Source organism: Pleurodeles waltl, chromosome 3_1 (genome assembly GCF_031143425.1).
Source record: "Pleurodeles waltl isolate 20211129_DDA chromosome 3_1, aPleWal1.hap1.20221129, whole genome shotgun sequence".
NCBI lineage: Eukaryota > Metazoa > Chordata > Amphibia > Caudata > Salamandridae > Pleurodeles > Pleurodeles waltl.
This window is the reverse complement of record NC_090440.1, coordinates 626,906,071-626,932,994: the sequence shown is the minus strand read 5'-3', so window position 1 is coordinate 626,932,994 and position 26,924 is coordinate 626,906,071. Positions and strand designations below refer to the sequence as shown.

Here is a 26,924-nt window from a genome sequence, read left to right as displayed (position 1 = left end):
TCTAGCCTGCCTACAACATCCACCCCTTCCTCAACATCCTCTTCAACAAAAACATCTACACCAACCACATCTACCCCAACCACAACCTCAACCACTGCAATCCCATCCACCTCAACCACATCAACTAGGCCAACCACACCATCAACCCCAACAACATCAACCCCAACCACAACATCCACCACTACCACATCAACTACACCAACCACAACATCAACCCCAACATCAACTCCAACATCAACAACCCCAACCATAACATCCACACCACGTACCACAACATCCACACCATCTACCACAACATCAACACCACCTACCACAACTAGAACATCAACTACCATGACATCCAAATTGACCACAACATCCACCCTCCCCACAACATCTAGCCTGCCTACAACATCCACCCGATCCACCCGATCCACACCATCCTCTTCAACAAAAACATCTACCCCAACCACATCTACCCCAACCGCAGCATCAACTACTGTACCCCCATCCACATCTTCCACATCAACTAAAACAGAGGTCACCTCTTCAAAATCAATACCTACCAAATCTGTCCCCCCCACCACAGAAACTACAGCATCTTCCCCAACCACTACATCAACACTGCCAACCACAACATCCACCGCAACCACATCAACTACGCGAACCACATCAACCCCAACAACATCGACCCCAAAACCAACCACAACATCTCCTACCACATCTACAACATCCACATTAACTACATCTACCAAGATCACAACTTCCACCCTGCCCACAACATCTAGCATGTCTACAACATCCACTCCTTCCTCAACATCCTCTTCAACAAAAACACCTACACCAACCACATCTACCCCAACTACCACCTCAGCTACTGTAATACCATCCACCTCAACCACATCAACTACACCAACCACAACATCAACCCCAACATCGACCCCAACATCATCAACCCCAACCTCAACATCTACACCAACCACATCACCTACCACATCTACCACGTCAACTACCATAACATCCACATTAACCACAACATCAACACCAACCACAACATCCACCCCGCCCACAACATCTAGCCTGCCTACAACATCCACCCCATCAACAACATCCTCTCCAACAAAAACATCCACCTCAACCACATATTACCCAACCACAATGTCAAGTACTGTAACCCCTTCCACCTCATCCACATCACCTACCACAACTAGGTCAACTACCATGACATCCACATTAACCACAGCATCCACCAAGATTACAACAGCCACCCCTCCCACAACATCTAGCCTGCCTACAACATCCACCCAGTCCACAACTTCCTCTTCAACTAAAACATCTACACCAACCACAGTGTCAACTACTGTAACCACAATAACCACCCCAACCACAACATACACATCAACCACAGTATCTATACCAACCTCAACTTCCATTCCAATGACGACATCCACCCCAACATCTTCCCACACCACAACTTCCACCTTAACTACATCACCTACAGTAACTACAAAAACAACTATCTCAAGCACCACATCCACCACCACATCAACACCATCCTCCCCTTCCACAGCTGAGATCACTCCAACTGAAACAGAGTTCACTTCTTCAGAATCAACACCTACTGTAACTGTGTTCCCTACCACTGAGAGTATAACATCCACCCCAACCACAACATCAACTACACCAACTACCACATCCTCTCCAAGCACAACACCAACAAAAACATCCACACCAACTACATCTACCCCAAGCACCACCTCAACATCTACCACAAGTACAACATCTATCACAAGGGCAACATCCACCTTAAGTACATTGTCCACTCCAACCACTACACACACAGTGGCTATATCTACCATTACTCAAACACCAACTACATCAGTCACAATTAAGACATCAACAACACAGCCTTTGCCCACATCATCCTTCCCTGAACCTTCAAGAGTTACCCCAGTGAAGACAACAATACAAACTGCCCCTGTTGAAGTTGGAACTTCGCCTCCAGCAACAGAAACATCATCGAGATTGTCAAGTAAGTATGATAATTTGCAGATGTCACTGTACCAAATGCACATTTTGTATCCCTCAGTTATTGTTTGAGCTTGAAAAATGACCTGTTCTTATTTAAACACGTAGATGTGGATCGCAATTAGTAATTCCTTTAAGAATTTTGACCAAGAGTCTCCCCTTTTTTAAGCGCATGTCATGATTTTTACTGATTTATTTTTTTTACTTTTGAGCAATGAATGCACAACAAAGTTTAAATGTGAAAAAATGTGCAAATTATCTCAAAATCCATGGAGCAAAATAACATGATTAATATAGTTTGACAGCCACACTTAATGCTTAGTGCTATCATATGTCAAGAATTTTCAGAATTTGAGACTGTGCTAAGTCCAGAAAATGCATTTTAATAATACTGATTTTTCAATATTTACCTATATATATATATATATATATATATATATAACCTAATGGCAGTCGCCGTTAGGTAGTTGTAGTTAGGACCTAGTTTCTTTGCTATATCTTTGGCACCGTTTGATGAATCTTTATGAAATTTTCCAAAAAAAATGTGCCCCCAAAGGTCTTGTTGTACATGGAAGGTTTCATGGTTATCTGTCAAGAGGGGGCCAAGAAAAAAAGCGGCATCAAATAAGTGTGGTTCCCATTTTAATTCCCATAGGGACTTTGAACAGGACTAAAGACTGAACTGCTGGACGGAATTACACCAAATTTGGCAGAAAGCACGCTTTTTGTTATTTGCTGTAAATCAGTAGCTTTTTAGAAATTTTAATAAAACAAAATTTGTATATCAAGGCAGAGCCTAAGCACAGATCTCTTGGTGAGATCTGATTGTCTGCCAGCACTTCAACCAGGAAGTGCCGGCAGCCATTGTGGGACCAATATTTGGGAGCATCCCATTGAAACGCATTGTAGTGAATGGCAGGTTTTGAGAGTCACAAAAAGGAGAACATATAAAGGGTGATAACATATTTTACTTACCATATAAATCATTTGTTGATGGTACCATAATAATTTTAGGAATTGTGTGTTCTAAGGTGATTTTACCCTGTGAAAAAGCTTTCTGCTGGGATTTCATCAATCATGTTTTCTCAAGATTTTCTCATAGAGATGATGGAAGGTGCTCCAGATGATAAAATGAGAGCAATGTTTTCTGTAAATTCACCCTATCTTTCTCAACCATATGAGGATGAAGTCTGACATTCTCAGCAAAACATGCAACTTCACCATGTTCAGCCTCTCAGTTGATTCCCTTGTGTTCTACTGCAGGCTCCCAGAGTATTCTTAAGAACAACTAGAGCTTACTTATGACAAAAGTATGGCACACCTGAGCCGTCTTGATTAAATCAAACTGGTAAAGCCTAAACCATTGAATTTAGATAGGAACAAAATGAGGGGTTCATTTTGTCAAAGACATTATGCTTGGTGCTGTAGAAAGAAAAACTAGGACATGCTTTAAGTGATGTCTCAAATATCTTTCTCTTCTATTGAATTAAAACATTCTGATATGAGGACTGAAACATGTACTTTCAACACCAGCAGCGGACTGCCTGTTAACCCCTTGGTGATCAGCAGCTTACAGTGTTCTGATGAGCAACTAACAATCTGAATTTATGCCAAAAATGTGGCACATATGACCGCCATCTCGATGGAATCAAAGTGGAAAACTGAAAGCATTTTCAATTGAGAATACTGCAGTAAATAAGGACATTAGGGAGCTACATAACAAATAAGTCTCCCAAGATAGACACCAGAGAAAAAAGAGCCCAAATGTAGCACACACATATCACCCAAATGTAGCCCAGGTATGGCCCAATAACAGAAGTGTTCAAAACACTTAATTCTTTTTTTTTGCACTTTTATATAGCACAGAACTGTCCCGAAGGTAATGGAGTGCTTTGCACGAGCATCAGTTACATTACACAAGGACACATTCATTTTGGTACATAAAGATAGCAAATATTTTAAAAGTGCTTTGTTGCTGATTGAGAACTCAGAAAATATGTCCTCATGTTAGTTTTTTAGAGTAATAACCATAATTCTTATGGGAATAAGACCCTCTAATTTTTATAATTTCTAAAGGAAATGCTTTACAGTTTTGATTAGATCAAGATGATGTCAGGCGTACCACACTTTTGTACTAAATATAGAATGCTAGCAATCAACTTGTTCATTAGAATACTAAAGGGGAGACAGAGGCCAGGGGCACGGACTCAGATAACTGAGGGCAGGGGAGAGGGTACAGAGGCAACACGTTGACCACTCTAGGCAGGCTGGAGGGGCAGTGGCAGTGCAACAGATCATGGAGGGCAGGTGAAAGGGGGGAAGTGGCAGCAAATCAAAGCTTGTGGCAAGTTTATGTGATCAAGAGTTGTAGTTGAAATGTGTCACACTGGCTTTAAAGTTGGTGGCAAATAAATAACAGAAAGCCATAATCGATCCCAAGTGCCTCTCATGTCTGAAGAAAAAAAAGAGGGGAAAAAAAGAAAAAAAAGAAGAAAAAAAAAAAATATATATATATATATATAACTAATGTGGCTGTAATAATATGACAAACTCACACTTACAGGCAGATCTGCCATGCAAGTGTTTGCCAATAAATCCTCCCCAATGTGTGAAAATAAGCACTGTAAATACAGAACCCTCTTAGCAAAAAGTAAAAACACTATGCCAAATAGCACTTTACTTTCCCATTTTCAGTTGTGATAAACCTACTCGATAGTGTCAATGTGCTAAAATATAAAAAACAAAATTACACTGATACCATAGATATTGTTGCATGAAACACATTTTAAATAGTAGCATATTATCTATGCCCCCAACAAAAATCACTCTTTCTCAGAACATTGAGAGACATACTTGCAGACCCAGGCAAACAATGACTACTGAAAATGAAAATGAGAATGACACTCAAATGTTCCAAATCTTTCTAAAGAGTATTAAAATGAATCAGTTAATGATGCTATTTAAAAATGCATACCAAATAAGGTGTAATATGGTCCTACAATGCCATCTTGGGGTTCGGGTGACATAATAAACCACCTGGCCTTTGGCCTCATGGTTTATGCTATCACAAGAACCCCTGAATGGCAACATAGGACCATATTACAGTTACCCTTTAAATATCCTCTCTCTATAGACACACACTCAAATATATACACACATATGTATAAATGTATCCCAAATCTACTTACCTTGATTATATATATTATCAAGGTACGTAGATGTAGAGTTAAAAAAGCAAAGCTACACTTTATTACATATGTAAGATTAGTCATTATTCTTGTAGATAGATTGTATGACCTCGACATTCTGACATACAGCTGTCCAGAGGGTTAGCCAGTATAAAGTAGATTGAGCTAATATATATCAGGAAGCACTGTCTCTTCCTATCCATAAAGTATGGAAACTATTCTTCCTCCCTGGCACATGGTCATGGAAGCATCACCATCGCCCTCAGCAATGCATCAGCTTACTAACCCATTGTTGAGGATTACTTTGTGAAACTTGAAAACGCTTTTTGTTGAAGTATTTCAACTTTTGGCATCGAGTGTTACCTGAATAGTCTCTCATTTAATGTGCTCACAGGGATCTGCTGCAACTGTCTTTTCATATATTGGATACAATATGTCCCAACCACATTGTCATAATGGATCAAACCTGGGCTTGTTTTAGCACTGGTGGAGCCCAGTGCAACAATGTTTTTTGACACCCCACCCCCATGACCTCCTCCTTAGATTTCCTCACTAAACTCACTATCACCCGCAAAAGTGCTACTCATTTCTCCACAGCCTTTCTCCCACATACATTTCATTTGATTTAAAGCACTGGTAAAGGTTGGTGTAACTAATCCACTCAGCTATTCACATAAAATACCGATCTGTTCTTTCCAGCAGGCATATTAACTCTCTGTGCTACTTTACAACAAGTCAAAACTGCCACTAGACAAAACTGCATCTCTCTCTCTAGCAAGAGGAACATTAATCACACAAGGTATCTTGGCATTTTTATTGCTGCCTAAAGCTGGATGCAAAAGAATCTCTTCAGCAGGTTCTTCTAAATCGTAAATTATGCTAAACACATAATCCCCTACCCCCACCCTCTAAGTTAGTGCCCACCACCCCCTTCAGGTTAGCACCCACTTGCGAGCGTGCCAGTCGCACTGCGCTAAAGCCAGCCCTCGATCAAACCTTATAGAAGCCTCAAGGCACAACTATCAGTGTATTAAATTGCATCGTATGCCATTCCCGCAAACAGAGTCCACTACAAACATGCCGCTCTAGAATCATTGTAATGAGATGTTATGAACCTGACATACCCTAACAATCGTAGTGTGATACTCCAGGACACGCAAATGTCTCAATACCCTCTCTGCAAAACAGTGGAACGTTGTTTGTTCAATTTCCTTGAACATAGAATGATCTTTCAAATTGTATGTATGCATCTATTGTATGTAGCTAAGTAAAACATCAAACGGCACAACAAATAAATATCCTTAATCTTGTTAGATAAATATTACACAGAATTCATAATCATATATATTATGAAACGTATTCTATGCAAGACCTGTCATAAGTCGTATAACTCCTGAAATGATATCGTTCTTCCAACTTTATCACTTGTACAGGGAGATATTTTCTGAGTTCACTGCATCATTTCTATAGTCAGTCCAAAACATGGCACGTTTCTATTCCCTGGCGGTACAGCCAATCCTTGTCAGCTTGTCTGTAGTGTTGCTGGCCAACAGGCGTCCACTCTCCAAATGCAAAGGAAACTTTGAAGCCCATCTGGCCATTCATTATTGGCCGGCTGCCTTTCTTAGCTTTCATTGTAGACGTTGAGTTTCTGCTGGCAGCAGTATTCGGGAGGGGGCGATAAAAGTGGTGGGCTGCCTTACTCTTTAGATACATCTTGAGCACCATGACTTGCCAATGTAAGGTTTCACCTGAAAAAGACCAAATTATATTATAAAAGCCCAAGTGCATTTCGTGACGAGCATCAAAGCGTATCTTATTTGCGGACTGTCCATTCAGTAGATTTTTTGTGAAGGATCATTGAATATTCCATTTTAATTTTTGGCAGTCTGTAAGATTAATGTGCTCTTTTGGTGCTTCAGCACACATTTTGTAAACCTTAAGACTCGTGTTTGAACCAATTTGACTTTCTAATCTCCAAGTCATTGTTGTGAATGATACATTTTGGCATTTATTGTAAGGTCCATTGCAACTATTATATGTTCAGATGATGTAATCTTTAGTTCCGTTACGTTTTGCATAACCAAGTCTATCTTTTTCTGCTTATTTTTCAGGTACACCTGCCACACCAACAAAACCAGGTAAAAAGAGGAATTTAAGCCTTTTTCTCTGAACTATGCCTTTGAATTTCAAGTAATGTTGACAACGGTAGCGAGCAGGGCAGAGGTGAAACGAAGAGACGCTGGGGTGGCTCAGGGTCTCGTTTGACTCCGTTTTATACATCGGGACTGGCTCTTTTCTGAAATATAGTCAGTGTTTCTCAATCTTGTAGCGAGTTTTACTTTTCCTGACATTCTAAAATGCCTTTGCAAAAGTGACCGCACAGTTTAGGGTTCCAGAGCCTGCAAGAAAAATGTGGCAAGATCGTAGACTTCCTTATGTTCAGGTGGACAGCTTCCCAGTGTTTCATAACAAAAACTATCTTATTCACAATACAAGTCCAGGCTCCAGGAGGCAGGTCTCTGATACCCCTTTGGTAACTGGTGTAGCATCTAGAAACTGGATTCACAGATCACCGTCTGTTGTTTATCACTGCGCGCCATTTCAGTTCTGTCATCCTCAGCAAACTCTGTCACCTTTACTGGGATCATAAACAACTTCCATGGACAATCGCCTGGAGCAAACTATATTGCCTGGCACTTCAATTATCTTTGCCACAACATGAAGGGATTATCTAAAAGATGGAGAAGGAACAGTGTCATCATCATTCTGTGATGGTAACATCTTTCCGAATCCACCTAGCTGCTACATAACTAGTTCTGGCTTTGGCAATGAAGATTCAGTGTAGTTAGATAACAAACAGTTTGAAAGCACCTGGTCAGTGATAGGGCGCACTCCTCCCCATGAAGTATCTTCACTTTCCCCAGCGGGCCCTGCTGGGAGGAAGTGCAACTCTAATCATTCAGGTGAAACATCTGAGGGTTGTTATTGATTGCTAACTCTGTTTCAAAAAGCTAATTTTATACATATTAAAATAAGCATATTTCCTATTTCAAATCTCTTTGTAAAACTGCTCCATCCCTGTCCATTGTTCACAGAGGGGCCCTTTTGATTTCAGATCTTTTAAACATGCCTGTGGACTTTTATCATGTGGCATACGGTTTCTAGTTGTGATGTTATGGCACAGAACGTCAGATCGCTATTATAGATTGTTGACTTCATTGTTTCCTTCAGATGATATTTTACATTTTATGGTGGAACAAAGCAGGTAGATGGGTCGAAGGCCTTAGACCAAAGGCATTTATCCCATCTTCACTGAACGCTCGATATGGGCTTTTGGTTATAATCGATGGGAACTTCAAATTTTTCTGCTTTACATAGCTACCTAAATGACCGAAACCTCTTACGTGACAATGGGGGGTGACTTAATTTCTTCTGAAGAGATCTCTCAGACTCCTGTGAGTAGACTAGTTCAATATTTTGAATTTACAGGACAAAACCCTAGCATATAAGGTTTTAACTCCTTTAGAATTCCCTTGATACTCACCTAGAGCTGACAGAGAAGGATTTAGGCATCAATAAACACATTAACACGTTTTCTTCTAAAAGAGCTTTACAGTCAATTCACCTTTGTATATTGAAGGACGTGGATGACCACTGCAGTGTGAGAGGATCCAAAGATTGGCCTATCATTGACTGAAGGATATCCAAGGATGCATAAATGATTGTCTGACCTTGGTGAAAACTGAAATCTTAGTCACAGGATCCAATGAAACCCCTATAAACATATACTAGTCTAATTCATTCTCTTTCATAAGCTGGTATTCACTTCAAACACAAACTGTTCTTAAATTTCCAAATACCGGATGTTGAAAAGTGGATTATTGGTAAAGGCAAGTAAGTACCTACACTTAGCAATAGGCCACTAACATCCACTTAGGTCTCAATAAATTAAACCCAGCTCAATCCTTGGTAGCTTGGCAACGAGCGACAAGGCTTAACTAAGGAGACAAGTGTGTAAAGCATTTAAAAATCACAAAACAGTAAATAAGTAAAACACAAAACACAATAAAAATCCAACACCAATTTATAAACATAGATTGTGTTTTCATCTTTAAAATGACAACAAAATGATTGAAATCGAATAAGGGGAACCGGAGATATGAACTTTTTAAAGAATTAATGTTTTCTAGCGCATAGAAGCAACTAGTGCTCAAAGGGTTAAAAAAGGTCACACTGGAAAGGGACAAAGTCCAGAGTTCAGGCCACCCACTTACTTTCAGAAGTGTTTCTTGATTCAGGAAAGTGGTCTACGGCATCAGCCAAGGGTTCAGAGGCTCTGGTTTGCCTCGTGGGGTCTGGGACTACACCTCCCACAATGCACCTCTTCAACTTCTGGAGTTGCTCCAAACATCTCCAAACTCCTGGATATTCTTCTAAAGGGCCTTTTGGGGTCCTTGACGTGTCCACAACTTGATCCAAGGTTCCAGAAGCTCTGAGTTGCTCCTTGGGAGTTGGGACTACAATTCCCAGAATGCACCTGTTCTGAATCTTCAGATGGCCAAACAGTCCCTTCCTGAGGCAGTAGAAGACAGGTAAAGTCCTTTAAGTGGTGAATCCCAAGTGTGCACAGCTGGTGCAGTCCTTCAGAGTGCAGTGTCCAGATGCAGGTCAGGCATCCAGCAGGGCAGTCCTTCTTCTTATGATGTTCTTCCTTGTAGGAATCTGGTAGGGATCTGAGTTGTGGGTGCAGCTCTGCCATATTTATCCTTGCTCCTGGGTGAAAAACAGGGGGGTCCTGGTCCTCCAATCAGATGCAGGGTCCTTCCCTCTGTGATGGCTTCCTGGGAAGTGTGGCAAAAATCAATCCCAGGGAGCAACATTCTTCAAAAATTCATCATGGCTGAAACTGTTTTTTGGAGGTTACATCTGGCTGAGCCACCCACTGGTGTGGCTAAAAATCTTAAACACACTCCTCTCCTGCCCTCTCCTAATTTAATCAAGAGGGCACCTAATTGTCTGCGGTTGCAGGATGTGAGGGAGGTGCTGGGTTGCTCCAAATGTCCTTCTCTGCCTTTGAAGACCAGTTTGGCAGCCCTCCCCCCTTTCTCCTCCCCAAGGCACATCCTTTGTGTTTAGCCCAGGCCATGTCACACCTCATCAAGGAAAGGCACTACAGAGCTGAAGTTGGAAACTATTTGTGTAGAGTTTAAAACTCTTTACCTGAACTAGTTACATTAAATCCAACAATTGTAAGTTGTGGGATTTATTATAACAATGAATTTGATACCAAATGAGGTAACTGACACTTAAAGGGACTTTGTTAATTAAAATAAAGTCTCCCCGTTTTAGCCTATGGAGGCCATTCACAACAGTGAGGGAAAAATGAATTTGGCTATTTTACTTCACCAGGGCTTATAAAACTTTTTTTATAAGGTCCCTGTTTATAGTTACATGGCACCCAACCCTAGGGGCACATAGGGCACACCTTAGGGGTGACTTATATGTAAAAATAATGTAATTTGAAGACTTTGGAAGTACCTTTAATTCCAAAGTCGAATTTGCATTTAACTTTAATTTAAAAGCAGCTGGCAAGGCAGGCCTGCCTTTAAAATGACCCTGGACACCTCAGCAGTCCAGGGTCATGGGGGTCCCTAAACCTACGTGCCCTCCCATACACTAGGGACTTATAGGTAGGAGGACATAGCCAATTATAATTAGCCTAATTTGCATACTTATTTTATACAGAGCACAGGCCCTGGGACTGATTAGCAGTACCCAGGGCACCATCAGGGTCAGGGAAACACCAGCAGAAAGTGAAAAATCGGAGCAAAATGTTAGGGGGCCTCTGCAATCAGCCCTGTTTTCTCACACCAGAGGTCATGAAACCTTGCAGCTGTCATGTTAAAGCAGGAAACATCATCCTGCCTTTTCTACCCACAATGGGGCCTCGCTAACCCAATAAATAATTGTCTTTAGGCTTCACTACAGCAAATCTTTGTACATCAAGCTACCATAGTGGGGCATTTTAGCTTAATACAGGGTAAGGTGGTCAGACTAAAACTAAACCATAGACTAAAGGATTACATCAAATTGTCTCTCACGCCCCTACATGGCCTCCTTATGGACGGCAGGATCCAGCTCAAACCCCTGGTCGTTCTACTTTAAAATGCCAGGTCCTCAGGCCCAGAACTTATTTTCAACTTGGCAAAGCAATGCTTATTGATGCACATCCTGAGATACTTGAACACAAACCTATGGATAATCCTCTAGGTTCAATAAATAAGAATTTGGACAAGACATCTAACCTTACAGAGACCCCTGGAATGGCAGGCTATACCTGAAAACATTCCAGAAAGAATCAAAATAGCTTATGTTTTAGAAACATTTGAATGGCAGCATGTTCTCCAAAGCTCTCACCCTTGGAACAGTAACTCTCATGATTATCTGTAGACGGCACAGAGTTATCTTTCTTTTAATGTATTTATCTTTTTGTCCTCTCCACCTTACGTGTGCCACATCCTTCACCAATGCTTTCAACAGAATAAAACATGCTGTAGTACCAGGCAAATGTACAGATTTGCAAAGTTGTCTCTCATAAATTGGTATTACAGAGACATCAGTAGATGATGTGTGGGGTACAACTTCTGTGCTTTGTCATACCACAATAGGGCAACCCAATAGTTCATCACGAGAGTGAGTAAATATTAACTAATACACAAGTGCTCCTGGGGGAATCATTTAAATATAAACATTCAACAAATCATTCAAAGAATAGAGAGTTCAAAGGGGAGGTGTACAGAACATCATAACATGTCTGAACCATATTACAAGAAACACATCAAATGCACATAAGCATTGAGATGATAAAAAACACACGCAGTCTCTTATGAAAGAATTGAAAAAATAATTATTACGTTTTTTCAGTACTTAAAAAAGGGAAAGCAAAACATAAAGGATACACAAAATCATTCATGCACATATGCCCAGAACCACAAAATAGAACTCTTTGAAACATATACGTGAGGTTCTGATTAAAATGGTTTAGTGTCAGGTCTTTGTTTGGCATTTCAGAATGTCCAAGGTGAAGTGGAATAGACACCGACATTTCGGTTTATAGTGACATGCATACATAAGACCATCCTCAGAGTGTTGATGCTTTGCCAAAAAGTTATACCTCAGTCAAGTGAAAAGGCACAGACAAATCCCTAGAAAAGTTACATGCCTTCAAAAAATTGGGACTGATTAAACTTAGGCACAGCTTATGACCAACATCCAGGTCTGATGTGCAAAAAAATGCAGTCAACCCAAAACCTCTCTGCAGATCAATAGTCTTTTGTTCAAAATAGTTTCCACCATATACTGGACCACCTGCGCTTAGAAAAATCTGAAACAAATTCTAGTCAGAAAAGCACTCTTGTGGTGTATATTTCTACTAGCTGGACGCAACAACAAGAAGAGAAGACAAGGGCGACTGAATATGAAAACCACAGACGCTCGGTGGCAAACGCAAATGGCCTGACTCCTCCATTAACCACTACCTGTGTTTTAGACTCACCTGGTTTGGATTGGAGAGAGCAGAGCTTCTCATAGACCACTACAGCTAATACAGCATAATATCACAACAGGGCCTCCAGTCCTCACCAGCCAATATTGTGTATCACCCCACCTCATGCAATGGACAGCCAGTTGATATACATTGAATGTAACCATTATAATGTATTTTAAGGTCCTTTTTAAGCCTGAGGAGTTAATACTCTAATGTTTCCTGGGCTGTAGAAGTTTGCAAATGATTTTGTTTCAGGGTTTCTGGGTTTTGTGAATTTTATATATCTGTCCAAAAATTCTGATTTGTTAGTGTATAGTAATTATATTGATAGTGGCGAATGGGCCATTCTTTAGCAAATAGAAAAGGCTTCCTAAACCTGGGGATGCACTGATAATTTTCAGAACTACAGCAGTCATTTCAGGACTTGTAAGTACACCCCAAAGATGCATGCAGGCCCTGCCTCTTCTCACTGCTCCTACAACAGATGAAAGTGCTTTTGTCAACAGGGTAGGAAAATCTATTTTAGGTTTTTTCTCTGTCAGGTCCACAAGGACCTGGGCAGGAAAAAACTGCAGTGGGAGAAACCGCCCTAAATATTGTGAACCTGCAGCTGCACTAAAAGGAGAGGCCCTATGGCAGACAGGATGCCACAAATGTTTCTGTGTAGGGAGAGCTGCGGACGTCTCACTGCTGCACGATCACTGGTTATACCATTTGCAAATGGCATGGAGGACCAGCGGTTATGTTATGGCAGGCAGATGCCCCACCAAACCATCAATGAAGCCCTATATGTAAGAGGAGTAGGCAGAATCTTTTTAACAATTTCTTTTTTATGGGGTCATTGTCAAAGGACTATGCACTAGCTGCCAAATGAAATTTGCAGTACAGAGATTAATTTATTTCAATGCAAGCCATTTATTAAGAGATCTACGTTATGTAGAAAAAAATATTTTTCCTTTACAACTATAGTGGTTGGGATTGCACTGATTTTTTGGTACCGAAATCTGAAATATTGCACAAATAAAAACTGATTGAGGTAGAGTGTTTTTAGCAATGTATATGTTTAAAGCAGAGATCTCTGGAATAGCTAAGTTTAGCATTTTTTTCTCTTTTTAATAGGGTGGGGCAAAATATTTCAATTTTGGCCTCTCCACGTTACTCTTTAACATGGAATTCTGGCCAAATTCCGCCAATCACCACATGGCGGAATTTTTCTCTCGCCAGGCTCCAGAATATGCGAGTGAGATTTGGCTAGCATGACTTTCTAAGACGGGCGGCTGCTGTCATTAGTGAGCAGTTGGGGTCAGAGGGCTGACGTTTGAGTAGATTTGCTGCAGCTCGAGTAGATTTTCTACTCAAGCAACAGCAAATCAACTCAATTGGCCAAGCGCTCCTGTACAACACATGGTTATGTTCACATTTTTTTTCAGTGCTGCTCATACTGTCGGCGCTAAATAGCAGTGCAAGCAGCACAAGCTGCATACTTTCTTTGCAAAATTCTATAGAATCTCACTGAGTTTTTCTGTAACTCTGTGGAATTCCACAGGGAAAAACTCCCTGAGTTCAGCCTACCCCTACTCTCAGGACTCGCATAGACAGTGCACACGCTGTCTCTTCAAGACATGTTGTTTACAGTTAGTGGGCTACAGCCCACCCATAGGCTTGCCATTGATGAGCTTCAGTGCGGGTCCTATTTACTTCTCTTCTATTTGACACAGCATGCATGCGTAATATTGTCTCTCTTTCCCTGGAGCACAGGCTAAGTACTTCCACTACTCCTGATCTTGGAGCTACTTTTTTTTCTTTGTTTGTGGCACTCCACACAAGTGCTTGTGTTTTCAGCCACTCCCAAATCCCCGTTTTTGTTGCTTATTTTCCCTCCTAACCCCCTCTCCCAGTTGTTACTTCTCTCCCGTCACCCACGACCCTGTGTAATCTTACCTTCACCTGCCCCCATTCCACCTCTTTACCCGCCCTCATGTCTGTTTGTTCTCCCTCATACACTCATCCTCATTTCTTGTTCTCTTTTTCTCATTGCTTTTTCCCACCCGTTGTTTTGCCCGAGTGTTCTTGTCCCAGGCTCTAAATCTGAGTTTTGATGTGGGAGCAGGTCTGACCAGCCCTTTGGTGTGCCTCCATTTTCTGATCTCTTCCAAGCAGTACCACCCACAGGACAGGAGCAGTGCTCCCTGACAGGAGAGTCAGAAAGCTCTCCCGCTCCTCACAAAAGCTTTCTTTGCTTCTACATTCAGCAGTCCATCCTCTTTTACCAGCTCCATGGTCCATTCCCCATATGTTGCATCATCACACAACCACTCTAACTGCATCACCATCTTATGGTCTGTGTCTCCTTATTTCTCTTGACCAGAAAAACATGTATTTAACCAGACACTCTGCTCCCTCTCACACCCCTTTTCCTTGGGCAAAATGTAAGATGAGCAGTTACATGAAACATAGCTGTTGTTTAGTGGAACCAGCTACTGTTATATGTATTTATATGTATTTATGGTGCATAATGGTACCTACGAGCTCAATTGGAAGGCTGACCAGAGCTCTCTGTTGATTATTTTGTTTTTTGCTCCTTACGTTCCATATCATGCAATGATTTCAGAACCACAGGATAATTGACATTTTGTCTTTCTGGTGCTCACTTTCCCTTTGCAGTATGCCTTTCTGGTGTTCGCTTTTGGCCATTTGTGGTTGCTCCAGAAGCCAGTCATCCTCAATGGTTTTACAGTATCTGGGCAAAGACTTCACCTCAGTACCAGATTAACAACCAAATACACTAATAAGCAACTGGCAAATGTCCAGCCAAACTTTGCCCAGGGCCACACAGAAACACATGACTCTGCATTTTTAGTAACGTTTGATATATTTGAGCAAGAAACTGTGGCCAAATCAAACTTGCATTTGTGCTCACCACAAAAAATAACAAGCATTTGCAATGCAATGGGTCTCATGTTTACTCGAGTTAAAGCTATTAGCATTGTAAACTCCTAACCGGACTTTTCTTGCCATATAAACTGAAAATGAAAAGTAAAACAGTTTCACATAATTGAGCCGATGGCCGCCATGAGCACAAAGCAGACATACAAAAGGAAACAGAAGTTTGCTCGCAATGAAACATATCAGCAAATGTGCAGTTATCCATGTAAACGGCAAGAGTGCAAATATCCATGTAACAGGGTTGATGTCATATAAAGTGCTCGACTACTGCCCAGCGAGATCGTGCTGCCTATGAAATAAAGAGAAAAATTAGTCCAGAAACCATACCGAAAACATGGAGCCTCGTATGTTTTCAGTAGTTGGCCTGTGCTCTCGAGGCGGGCTAAACACCGGAAAAGGCATGACGTATGCATTCCTTTCACTAATTAAATCAAGCGAATTTTAAAAGCAAGCCCACAAACCAACCAAACTGATGGGCGTGACATGGGCGTGGATAAAAGCCCTCAGAGATTACACCAGGGACAGAGCGCTTTGCACGCTCGCAGCTCAAAATGATATCTCAAACACAGTCTTGATGCATTATTAGTCATTTTGCTAATTATTTAAACTTGCAATTTGAGCAACCCCCACAGTAATGGTAGTCGATTTTTCATTGTGACCCGGAACGTTAAAAAAAATACACAGATTTTTAATTCACTCTTGATAAAAAGTCATCGCTCTTTCAATCTGTCTGTCTTTTATTTTTGGTCCTCGTTTCTCAAGATTGCTTGTTTAAATTAAACAAAAAGTGTGTTGCAGTTGACTCTAACCTTAATCGACCTATTAGCACCACCTCGCCTCCACAGTCTTAGCAATGGAGTGCATTTTGTAACTTATAGGCAGCGTAAGGTAATGGCTATAATGGATGGACCCATATTACCAGTAAACACACATTGCAGTGAAAATACAGCTACACTTATACCTTGCTTACGTTTTCCGATCAATTCATTTTGATCTTATAAGCAATGTTTTGCAGTCTCCTGGTACATATTTTACATCGTTTTGGAATAGTCCAAGCCAGCCCATGTGGGCCCCGCAAGGCGCTCATTCAGCAGGGCGCACAATACAGTCAGTGCGATTGTGCACCTGGGTTATATTTGCCCTTTTTACTGATGTACTAAGAAAATGCCAGTTTGTCGGTTGCTGGGCCCTCTGCTGTAGCTGTGCACTTGTGTTCTTTTTTGAGACATAAAAGCGTCAATTTCATCCCTTTTAAAAATCCTACTTTTCAGAGTATTTCAACAGGTTTTTTTAAGTTGCAGCGCTCCATAAGAGTGCTTGTTGTACAGCAGTGCGGCTGAAAGTAACAAAACAAAGCAATATGACGTGGCTAGCGCTGACCAAGTCACAGCACTTTTTTTTTCCTTTACTTTCAGCCATGCTACTGTACAATATGGCTAAAAAACGTTGACAAAGCCAATAGCTGTTGCATAGGCGAGAGCTATTGGCTTTGCCAGTGCATGTTTACCCTCGAGAATGACTCGAGGGTCAAAAGTTCCTTTTCTCTGTTTGTCAACATTTATTTCCAGGCATTCTCACTAGAGTTTTTTGCCCCTTTTTAGCTAGGGAAGTATGCAAAGTGTGGATGGATTAGGTTGTTGAGATAAATTCTCTGCATTGGTTTGACTCCAGAATTTTGCAGGGATCGCTGTGAGTCACAAAGGGTAGGGAACAGAATATGGATAAATGAACGGGAACAGGAGCATCCCTTTGTACGTTTTGGTTCCTTCTCTTGATCAAAAATTACTTTTAGGAGTGGAGCTATCTGTACTACGTCGAATAAAGAGTTTAATACACTCACTCTATTTCGGTGCCAGGATAATTAGATTGGTTTACCAGCCGTGAAAAGTGATGTTTAGCGATAAGCAACTAAACGTTTAGTACTAGAAACACTGGAATACGTATCAAATGATTATCCTAGATATTTATCCATCACTGTTTGTCCTGTGTAGTAATCCCACAGCCCAAAAGACCAATTCGGAACAGTACACGCAATGCCAACACAGGCAACCTAGAAATGCATAACCACTTCCATCACTGGAGGTTTGAAGACATCCAATGTTACAAATTACATCGCCAGTATCATGGCAAAACCCAGTGCTGACAGAGCCGGCCCGCAGCACAACACCTGATGCTATCACAACAGAGGTACCACTGGAAACCCTGCCAGTCTTGAACTCTACGCTACCAATTATGGTGAATGTGTTAAAATGGCTTAGAACGTCTGATGTTGATGTACTTGCATTTGAGAAAGCAGAATAATTTGTATGTGCGTTGTGGGTAATTCAGAGGATTATGAATTGGTGCAGTTGGTCGAATGGACCCTGTTAATCTACAGTTTTATTTTTTCTTTATAAACAGAAACCTTAACCACTCCAAAGACGATCACAGGTAAAATAACTGATCTCCAGTTTGGCTTCTGCTTCTTTCACACCGTGGCTGAATGAGTGTACCCAGAGAGGTGCCTTTTTTTAATCGTGGGCTGGTCTTGAGGGATGTGGGGGCGCGGGTGAGGAATTCGGCCTATTGGCACAGCTGGAGCAGCCAGAGCTTCAGGGAAGCATTTCTAGAACATATTTGATAACCTCTAGTATATGTGGCATGGTTTTACTGCACAATTAATCCACACATTAAAATTGCACAACAGATCTGATTTTTAACATCGAGCGTCGCATCTCGAGCAGCCCAAATCGCCAAGTAAAATTCCAAGCTCGAATGAGTAATAACTAGATCTCAGACGCGCTAAATAAGAAACCCCGGTTATTCCCCATTCCCCATTCCCATTTATGTCAAACTCTTAGTGAACGGGTATTTCCAATCAACAGAGATAATGATCCATCCAGCATCCGTACTCTGGGAGACAAGGGAGTAGCCAGAAAAATAAAGTAACTCCCCTGTCACCGCTCTTTGAACCATCTGGCACGGAGTGAGCGAGCAAAATAAGGGATCCTAACCCACTCTGTGAAGGCCGGTGACAATTGTTCCCCCTGTTATTTAGTCCCTCCCTCTTTCTGTCTTTTCTTTTATTCTTCGTTCCTTCCTTGCTTCTTTCTTTCCCACTTCATATTATTCTTCCTTTCATTGTTTCCTTTCCACTTTTATGCCATCTGTCCTTCTTTCCATTTTTTCTTTTCCTTCTTTCCATTCGCCTTTCTATCCGTCTTTTGTTTACAGCTACTTTATGGTTTTTTTCGTTTACTTTCCTTTATCATCTTGCATTACAAGCCCATTTCCCCGTAATTCTTGGTTTCTTTCTTCTTAGGAATTGTCCTTCCTTTGCCCCTTCTCCCCTCCTTCTTTCTTTTCTTACTCTTTCCTTTTAATTCTTCTCTTCTTTCTCTTCATCTTTTCTTCCGTCATCCTTCCTACCTTCACAGCTTCCTTCCCAAGCTCCTCCCTTGTCTCTTTCATTTACATATTTCTATTCTCTTTTATGTTTTCTTCCATTCTATATTCCCACTTTCCCTCTTTTGTTTCGCCTTCCTTTTTTCTTTTATGTCTACTTTCCTTCATTTTCCTTGTCATCCTTCTTTCATTCTTATTTCTTTCCATACTTCTATCCTTCCTTCCTCCTTTCTGCCTGTTTCTTTCCTTCTCTTTCATCATATCCATCTTTCTTTCAGATCTTCTGACCCAGGTTATTAAAATAAAAAATAAAGTGGGACTTTGGGACGCTGTGTAAAAATATCACTAAAAGAGTACATTTGTACACCTTGAGTCGAACCTTTTCTAAAGCAGGACTGGTGTGCTTCCCTTCCAAACAAGCATCATGGAATATCATTACTGTTGATTGTTTAAAAGCTGTTAGCCAAATAAAACTCGGCAGTAGAAAGTGGACAAAAAGGTAGGCAAATAAATCTCCATCTTCCTTGTTTGCCCGAAGCCACACCCTTCAAGTGATTCAGTTTTTCAAAGGGTGGGCATGGGTATAGTGTAGAAGCAATGTATCGAGTAGTGGCGGGCAATCGAAGCACCATGACCTCTAGGGCAAACTTTTTTTCTTCACTATTAGGGCCCACCTTTTATCAGACAGGACGCCCAGCCACCCCACCACAATTAACGAGCATAGTTGGAAGAGTGGGCAGGCATTCAGCCATCTTCGCACAGGATGTCTTGATCATACTATACTGCAGGGAAAGCAACAGGGCTGGAGTGGGGAACCAAAAGTAGACCCGGCAAAAAATGCTCAAACCAGCCTTCAGCTTCTTGCACAATCTCTCTCTGCCCATCCATCCATGTTTTTCTCTCTCCTTCGGTTCTCTCTCTGTCATCGCTTTCTCTCTACCTATCCCATCACTTCGTTTATCTCTTGACGCGTCAGGTGATGCTCCGATTAACCTCAGGGATACGGGGAAAGTGACAGAGGCACCAAGAGCCGCCCTGGGCTTTTCAAACCGGTCTTCAGGGGCTCTGGCCCACCAAGGAAATGCCTGGTGGAATAAAAGACCAGTCCGGCGTTGGAAACCGAACAGACATACCTCAGCAGTAATCTTCAATGGACAGACTAGGCCTGGACATTAAAGCAGCTTGGATTGAGCACTAAAAAGATACCCACTACTTATTAATTTATTAGGAGGTCTCTTTAAAATGTGACCTCTAAGAAGGTGGTGCTAAATAGGCCTCCCCTTCTTCTCCCATCAGCACTCTACCTACCAGAAGTGGGGGAGCGTGTTTGGTTACTCTCTGTGTTTCCTTTTACACCTACAAGTGCTGAAGGCTCATAAAGCTGCATAGTACGCAGTACTTCGACTTAAGTTTCCTGTTCTGAAAGATCACTTCCCTTTTGCCTTTGCTAGTTTTTAACCAGCCCTAAACAAGAAGCGATCAACATATTTAAATCACAGGGAGGCCTAAAATGGCCTCCCACCTGAATAAACAAGCTTGGTGAATACAAATGTACACGATTTTAACCTAAACTGCAAAAATGTGTGAAAAAATATCCGCGATGTAGATATTTCAAAAACATAGTGAGTCTGAAAAATAAAAAATAGGATTCCCTAGAGCTCTCTTCGCATTAACAGCGTTTGTCACACACACACCTACATGACCGGGAACATTCTGAGGACAGGCTGGCTTGGCTTCGGCCCTTACAAGTGGGCTCGTTTTTAGGAACTACTTATGACAAATATTACACAAAGGTGCTACAAAGTCTGGCAAGGTCCATGGCACAAGTATACAACAACGATCAGTGGGCTTGTCAGTGCTTGATTTGTGCTTGTTGTTTCCGTGCGGGGCACCGGCTCTTATTTTTCTGTCTCAAGCATTTACTGCGAGCAAAAGACACTCATGGGAAAGAAGGAGGAAGAGAAAAATGAAAAAGCGTCACAAAGGGAGAAAGCTGCAAGAGTGCGCTGAAGGGGCAGGGAGTGACTGTAAATGGGTTAAAGAGGCCCGAAATGGCTTTAGGATTCCTCTGCCTCAGTATTCTGAGTTTGCACTTTTAATTGCAGCAGCCGCGTGTTTCAGATGAGAACTTTGGTCACCTGCAGGTTTTTATCTACAGATTAAGCACAGCGGCTTGTGGAATGTCCCAAGGGGTCTAGACAGCTGGTGGGCTGCCTTCCCTTTTCGATGGCACACGTAGGAGGCATGTCCAAATCCCGGCTTTGGCTGATGAAGGGTATATCGGATTTCCAGATGCTTCTGTTCACACATCAGCCATCAGAGCTGTTTTACATGCAAATACTTAGTGAACATTAAGAATGTTGCAAGCGTCCATATCGTGGGCATCCATAGTTGCAACATTGTCAGAGCAAAGAGTTTCTCATTCGAAAGAACTAGGAGTATAAGAAAGAATGATGAAGCAGTGAGAAGATAAAATGAGGAGAGTGACAGCTGCTTTCTGGCTTTGTGACCTTTCATTATCTGTTGATACTCAAGTTTCTCCCATTCACTCCTCTTTTTCAGACAAAGATCTTTCCGATTACACGCAATCCACGCCGCCTATAGGTGAGTCATGTGCTTTTCTCCATTAATAGCAGGGGCGTATTTCGTGGGGGGAGAGAGGAGGGGGTGGTGGGGTGTTACACCCCCTCCAGAATGTGTTCTAAATTAAATAGTTGTGTACAAGTGTTTTAGTCGGGTTTGGTGAGATGCCTGTTGAATTTCAACCTGAATTTGTACATGCACACACGGACAAAAACAGACACACATTAGCGTCTTTCTTTTGAACGCCTTAAGAAGTTGAATAGTTTGACCAATGTTACTTTTAAGTACCCCTAACAATCCGCACTCCTCTTTCTTTCCACTGCCTCTCGAGCCCCACTCATGTGCTGCTTCTCATATAATTTGTTTTAACAAGATGTGCCAGCGCGATTGTTGGGAAATCTGATGCCTGCCCCCCCCCCCCATCATACTGACCAAGCCACGCCCCTGATTATTAGTCATGTTTGTTCTCTGTGTGTTTAAAGTAAGGATTGTGACCTGGGCAAAAAAAAATGTCAATATCGAGGGTAGACTGTGAAGTGGTCGTCTATACATTTAAAGCTTGCATGAGTGTGGAATATGTGTGTCCTCTGGAATTCATGGGTCACTAGCTCTGTGTTCATGGGGGTTACAGGTGGGCAGGTGAGGTAGTCTGCAGTGACCGAATGTCACTCTAAAGATATATTAGGACGTTCTCCTGACTTTAAAAACGGGCTAGCAGGCTGCTTGTGAAACTGTGAGATTTCTGGACAGGTTGTTATTGGGAATTGCCAGCATTGCCGAGGCTGCATCAGTACACCTTTCAGAGGCACCAGATGATCTGGAGGTCTCCAGCTTTATGTCTTTTTCGCTGTCCCACTATCAGCGTCAATCGTGGCTTCCTTGAAATCCAATCTACATGCGGCCACAGGCTGCTGGAGATACCGACCACTGGGCTAGTGTGCCCCCACTAGAACACTCACGACAGGGGTGCTGGTTTAGAAATCGTATGCGCGACTCAACCATAGGAAAGCCAGTTAAAGGGATACTGCACAACTATATTGTTACAAAGAAAGAACCTTGGGATAGGTGGCCCTCCTGAAAGTGCTGCTCCACAACACTTGCTGGCCATACTGAATTTGGGGGTTTCTAGTGAAAAATGTACCTAGGAAAGAAAGCATGCCATGGTACTGACTGCCTCTAGAACAAAATACAGAATTCGCACCCCACCTCTGACATTTATCCTGTGGCATTAAAAAGATCCCATTACCGAAAACAAGAACTTTACAGCTGTGATGCAACTTTGGAGAGCAGCAATGGTGGGGTGCTTAGTGTCATGCTCTTAAAGCTTGTGCCAACGCTGTGACAGGGTCCGCAAGTCGCAATGTTCCAGACCCTGAATTCTAGAGGCGAGTTAGAACTAAACAACGCTCCAAGATTTTGAGCTAAGAGGGAAGAAGGCAAAGACAGAGAAAGAGACTCAGTATTAAATGATTTAAAAGAGAAGATCTCTATTTGGATGTTAGGCATGACTATCCACTGGGCAACACAGTGTCCAACAGCAGTTAGTCAGATACATGAGAGAGGAATGAGTGAAGGAAATGAAAAGGAAAATATATTTGTCTTCAGCTTATGGAATACCACATTTTAAAAAATGGTGTAAGGTGGTGCAGGGACTTGGTATAAAGTAAGAAGTTTAGGGGATCCAGGTCAGAGCTTTGGGAAATGCTTGCAAAAAGGAGTCTGTTAGAATATGACTGAGCATCAGCACTCTGAAATGGAGTGCCGAGAACAGTGTTGAGTGACCACTAGTGACCAATGACGAAGTTCAAGACTTGCGAGAGTGATCTTAGAGGCAAGGTGGGTAATGTGCGTGAAAGCAATCCTAGTAGAACATCAGAACATTCTTCGGCTAAAGTACCTGTGACATCCTTATTTTATTTTTACGTTTATTAGAACCCTGTGCAGTGCATCATTGTGAGAAGACTGTGGCCAAAGACGGATGCTCTCTAAACGTTACCCTGACGACCTGCGAGGGAGTGTGCAGCTCTAAGGCATGGTAAGAATCTCAACTTTGGGACATGGAAGAAAGGTTGGGAAAGGGAACTATGTGCTGAGGAAAGTAGCCGCCCGTTCAGAGAGGGATCCAGTCACCTTTCCACTTTTGTTAATTACACATCTTATAGACTAATAACAGATCTTATAGAACTTCTCCAAGCTACATTTACCACTTGAGTCGACCCTGCACTGCATCTCTGTGGAACGCTTGGAATTTGTTTTAAAAAAAAGTCACTGTTGTGGCTTTTGCTCCATGAACCACAAATTATTGTCTGGGAGACAGTGTGGATTCTTCCACCCATTACTACATGACTTGTAAGAGCAGTTGCCTCTAGCTCAGTCACTGTAGGACCTCTTTACATACTCCCCCGAGATACGATCTTAAAACGAGAAGATTGCACTGCCCTTTTTATACTGGCATTTCATGTCTGCATGAAGAAGCATGTAGCCTCTACTTTCTAATAGCATCTCCCCAGATTTATTCCCCCCTCCTGTCTGTTTTACTTGTCCATACCCACTAATTTATTGGGAACTGCAGCCTCACCCTATGAAGAAATATCTATATAAATCTATGTCTTCCCTTGATATGGAATGCTGGAATGGAGTGATGTAAGCTGGCCATAGCCAACACAAAATGCAACTGTTGTTTGGTGGCCCGGAGCTCTCTCCCAGGCAGAGTCCACAACCTGGAGCCTGGCCACTGTCCATCTACTCCCAAACTGCACCAGGCACCTGCCTAGTGTATCACCACATGAGCTCAGTCCCATGCACCATGCCATTCACCTGCCATTCACCTGCCACCAGTAGACTCCCCCAAATCTCCTCCGACTTTGTTCTGGTGTGACAAAAGTTACCACTCGCCACCTTCTGCCACACCAGCTGCTCTTCGTCGTCAGTGACGTGATAAAAGAGGAAGAGTCCTACATGAGTTAGGATTCAACAGGTATTTATTGTACGAAAAGGTAAACGCGTTGGCGTGGCGGACAACAAATGAGGTTGAGGCCACCTGCTAACTGAATGGCATTGTTTTTTAAGAGGTGTGTGCCGTTTTATAAATAAATAATAATGAAGTACATGCACAGCATTTACCTCACATGCTTATGCTTCCCACCTCCCTTTGCACAGTAAAGACACACAAACAACCGCACCAGGATGCCTTGCCCCTAGTGACAGAGTCAAAGACCGGCAGCCCACATGCACGATAACCTCATACACAAACATTTACTAGTGTGAACAACCTCTGAACTCACACACACACACCAAATACGACATCGGACACCACATGCCTCTTATCCACCAGTACGAAAATATCGCACACAACAGAACTAACAAAATACAAAACACTATTTGCAGCTTTTGATAGCCCACTCCTGCAACTCAGCTGGCTGTGGCTTGTCCAGCTTGCAGCACAAACATCAGCACAAGGACTCCTTGCCCTCACTAGCTGAGCAGCCATCCCTAAAGATCCGCAATTCTATTGTGTATCTACCTTCATTTCCATGCAAAGAGAAGCGTGTTGAAGGATCCGAAAGGAAGGAGGAATTACTGAAAGTCCCACAAATATGCATTGCGCATATCAACCAAAACGCCTCAATATGGCTCTGTAGGTCTTGGTGTTTACATCTAGCATGGTGCTGGAAGAGAGAAAGGCAGGGCTTGGGCATATATCCGGCAACTTCCACTATGAATCAAAGTCTACAGTTATACACTTCACACTCTCTCTTCTTGACTGTTCCACGCTAGTTGTTTTGCCTAACAATGCATATTTGTCTGTTTTTGAAAGGTTCGACGACCCCTTTTCTGTTATCAAGGGAAGTTGTGGCTGCTGCATGCCAGTCATCGACAAAATCGAAGAGAAGCCGGTACAGCTGGCATGCCCAGATACGAAGAAAGTGGTGATAGTGACTATCAAGATCTTCACCCAATGCATCTGCAACTACACATTTTGTGCTCACTCCTAGACCGACCACCTCTGCTGGCTTTCAAAATGAGGGATTCTCACAATGGGAAATATGCTTTTGCCTAATGAACTTGATTTCGAGAGAACTTGTTAATACAAGCTAGACTGCATGCATTTGTGTAAGGGACAATGAAAATAAAGTGTGTTTTCTGTCACGTGTTGAAAGATATCAAACAATTCATACTGAAAAAATACAGGACACTACTCGTGCAGAACAAGAGGTCATGGCCATCACCATTCCCCCCTCTTGTCAGGGCCAGCTGAATAGATGTGAAATCATGTCCAAGGTGAATAAAGACCTTTTTTGCACAAGATTTGCTGTGCACAAACCTCTGACTGTCACCTTCCAGAGACTCTGTGTGAAGCCCCATTAAGGTCAATGCTCCACACCTCTACCGCATGGGAACGAAAGCATATTGGGTTAGGAAGGCATCCAACAAAAGACCCCATATTAAATAAGTTGCAGCCATGGATGGCCTAATGATGTGACCTGCTGAAGTTCGAATCTCATAACCAGTGAACTAGAGGTATCACCAGGAGGACAGAGGCATCCCCTGAATGCATCAATGAGTAGCGTTCATGCTCATGGGTGAACTCACATACACTCTCATTGAGGCCAAGGTGAGACAAGCCACTCCGTGGCTTTTATCAGAATCTTCGTCCTGCAGCTCCACCCTTTACCACCCAAGGCTTTTCTTGGTCCTAGATCATGGTAAATCCAGACCCCAGCATGAGTCCCCTAACCTGTAATTTAGGCGTTTATCCTTTTTGCATTATTAGTGCTCGACAAAAGCAGACCTTGTCAGAGTGGATCTCTGTGCACCTCACACTCCTGTTTAATTTTTCAGTCATGTGGCCAACGGTCAGGTCATGGTGCTGGTCAAATGCCAACAACATAACACAACTTAGGTGGTTGGTATCTTGATTCAAGAAATTTAGCATCACTCACGAGCGAGGTTCTCTAGCATTTACTAACAAAGCACGAATCAGCAAAGGCGACACAGCCATTCTATCAGCTAAAACAATCATGTCTGTTCAATACCCCAAGTCACACTTGCCTTTCCTGCGTTCACAGAGCTGCACCTAGGGACACTAGGCCAACTGCAGCACTCCCACCTCACAGCATTCAATAGCTGTGCTGTTGGTTAAAGTCTACACTTGAAAGTCATGATTCCAGCATCCAGGCATGGAAAATCATACACCATCACAGGCCTCCTTGCTTCATTTATGTACAAGGCTGCCATGTGTCTTGCTTGCCTCTAGAGAGAGACTG

General features: G+C 42.2%; 1 protein-coding gene across 1 annotated transcript in view; it reads left to right on the top strand.

The window, feature by feature from the left end:
• LOC138283522 (mucin-6) overlaps window positions 1-25,652 on the top strand; it is a 117,599-nt gene extending 91,947 nt beyond the window's left edge. Inside the window, exons 35-39 of the mRNA XM_069221462.1 lie at window positions 15-2,011; window positions 7,310-7,336; window positions 21,637-21,678; window positions 23,590-23,692; window positions 25,475-25,652. Of these exons, the coding sequence (XP_069077563.1) occupies window positions 15-2,011; window positions 7,310-7,336; window positions 21,637-21,678; window positions 23,590-23,692; window positions 25,475-25,652 (2,347 nt within the window). The remainder of the gene's footprint in view (window positions 1-14; window positions 2,012-7,309; window positions 7,337-21,636; window positions 21,679-23,589; window positions 23,693-25,474) is intronic.
• Window positions 25,653-26,924: the final 1,272 nt, after the last annotated feature.